General features: G+C 40.6%; 1 protein-coding gene across 2 annotated transcripts in view; it reads right to left on the minus strand.

Annotated features, from left to right (window-relative positions):
* HK1 (hexokinase 1) overlaps positions 1 to 2,226 on the minus strand; it is a 38,560-nt gene that overhangs the window by 25,031 nt on the left and 11,303 nt on the right. For both annotated transcript variants that reach the window (XM_010173531.1, XM_029086373.1), the window contains exon 3: positions 1,407 to 1,555. In XM_010173531.1, the coding sequence (XP_010171833.1) occupies positions 1,407 to 1,555 (149 nt within the window). The remainder of the gene's footprint in view (positions 1 to 1,406; positions 1,556 to 2,226) is intronic.

The following is a 2,226-nucleotide window of genomic DNA, read 5'->3' on the forward strand; positions in this document are numbered from 1 at the left end:
TTCACTTCCAGTGACACAAATGCAAACACTGGTGTGTTATCAGTGTCTCTCTCATAACAAACCTCAGGCTGAAAGCAAAACACAGCACTATTCTAGCTACTAAAAAGAAACCCAGCTCTGTTTCAGCTAAAAACCAGGACAGACAGACACTTGTCCCCTGGGTGTGCGGGCAGCCATGCTGCTTGTCGGTCTCCAGCTCCCGACACCCCTCAACAGGCAAGGAAACCCACACGCCAAATCTGCCTCCTGAGGCAGCCCACCCAGCTTCCTTGCCTCCACCAGCAACAGGCAGTTCAGCTCAGCTCCTCTCCAAAACCAATCTGTGGGAAAGTCGCTGCATGATCTTTTACCCAGATAACAAAGTGATAATGTTAGGAAAAGACTTTACAAGGAAGGTATTTCATTGCTGTGGTTCAGATATCAGAGTGATGCTTATATCAGTGCTACTTAAAAGTCATGATTGCCATCTCACACTCACTATGGCAAGAGAATGCAGCAGCAGTTATTAGATACATACGTTAAAGGCATTAAGGTGACTACAGAAAATATATTAAGGTTAGAAATGTTGTTTGCACAATTTTTCTTTTTCTCCTCTTTTGTTTATTCTTCTGAAACAAGCTATAATTTTCCTGCAGGTCTCTCATACTCCTAAATAGCATCTCATTCTAGTAAAAAGTGTAAAAACCTTGCTTTTTCCAACAATGAAAATTATCTGGTCTGTCTTACACTAACACAGAGACAAATCTGTCAGTAAAACATTTCATTATAATCCACTTCCTGATCATAAAGAGAAAATAAATTATTCCAAAGAACCCAATTTGAAATCCAAGTAAATGGATCAAAACTTTTTCTATTCTTGGAACATGGGAGATTAAAAAAATCCCAATCATTTATTCAGCAAAAATTAAGTTGAAGTTGTGTCAAAACATTTCATCAGCTTCCTGTAATTTTTCTAATGTACTTGTACTTTTCATAAATGCTGACTTGCTCAGACTGCCAGGACAGATATGTGGCTGTCATGGGCATTTCTATCCCTCATCTAACATTACAATTGCAGGGTTGGTCATGCTTCTTGCTTACAAAGACTAAGTCATTTTCCTGCTCTCCGTTCCTACCTGTGGAAAGTAACTTTACTATAAAAGTCAGAATTTTTATTTCTAGGGAATTTTTTCCCTAACTCACTCAAGTCTCCCACACAATGACAGCAGATTTGCAGCACCCATGCACGCTCCATTACGCTAAACCACTGCTTATTTATTTTCAGTGTTGACTCAGAGCTGTAGTTGAGTCTGCACGCTGTGGGTGCAACTGTTAAGATGCTAAGGTCATTCATATGGTGTTTTTCTAAAACGGTCATATGAAAGCAGCTAATCTTTAGAGAGGTGTCCTAAGGAAGAGGTGCTTACCCGTGTTCCACTGCCGTGCATAATATCTTCAGGCGTATTATAAATTTCACTTTCCATTTGTACCGTCTGCTTTTTTTCATGCGATACTTTCACCCGCAGAATTCGGAAATAAGAACCGCCAAGATCCAGTGCAATGAAATCTCCTTTCTCTATGTGGAAAACAAGACATAAGTGATTAAAAATTGTATGCAACACAAATCTGGGAAACACCAAGCTCTGTTAAGCATAATGCATAGGCAAATGCCCAGTACCTACAGCAAGGAAGTTCTAGCTGCAGGGTGTCCACATGAAGCATCAACCTGATTCCCTACAATTTAACATGAAGTTGATGCAATTGCAACGCCAACAACCACCGATACACAGGCAACTGCAATGAAGGTTTATCCAAAAAGAATGGACTAACAGTGGACAATCTATATCCAAATCTCATGATGAAGCTGGCAGAGCAAAGATCTCGGGAGAAAGCCAAAAAGATGTTGAAAGCAGAGACAGTAAAACAAAAAAAAAAGGGATGTCAGCTCACTGATGAGCAGTCTTTCACTATAAATGAACCTGTGGCATTTTGGCAGATAACAGTGAATGGTGGCTGGATTGTGCACTACTCTAAAATCAACAAATTACACACAGATGTAGTTAAAGCAGGAACCACTTATTTCACTCCTGGAAGCTGACATTCACTGCAAACTGCAGCCAGATAACAGAAGACAGAGAAACGACAGCTTGAAAAATCACAGGGCAGCCCTGCAGCGCTGCAGAAGTTATTCAGAAGTTGTGATCCCTTGTACAGAACTCCTAAATAACTCCCCAGGAGCCAGGGAAA

The sequence above is a fragment of the Antrostomus carolinensis genome, unplaced genomic scaffold, assembly GCF_000700745.2.
Source record: "Antrostomus carolinensis isolate BGI_N321 unplaced genomic scaffold, ASM70074v2 scaffold17308, whole genome shotgun sequence".
In the NCBI taxonomy this organism is placed as follows: domain Eukaryota; kingdom Metazoa; phylum Chordata; class Aves; order Caprimulgiformes; family Caprimulgidae; genus Antrostomus; species Antrostomus carolinensis.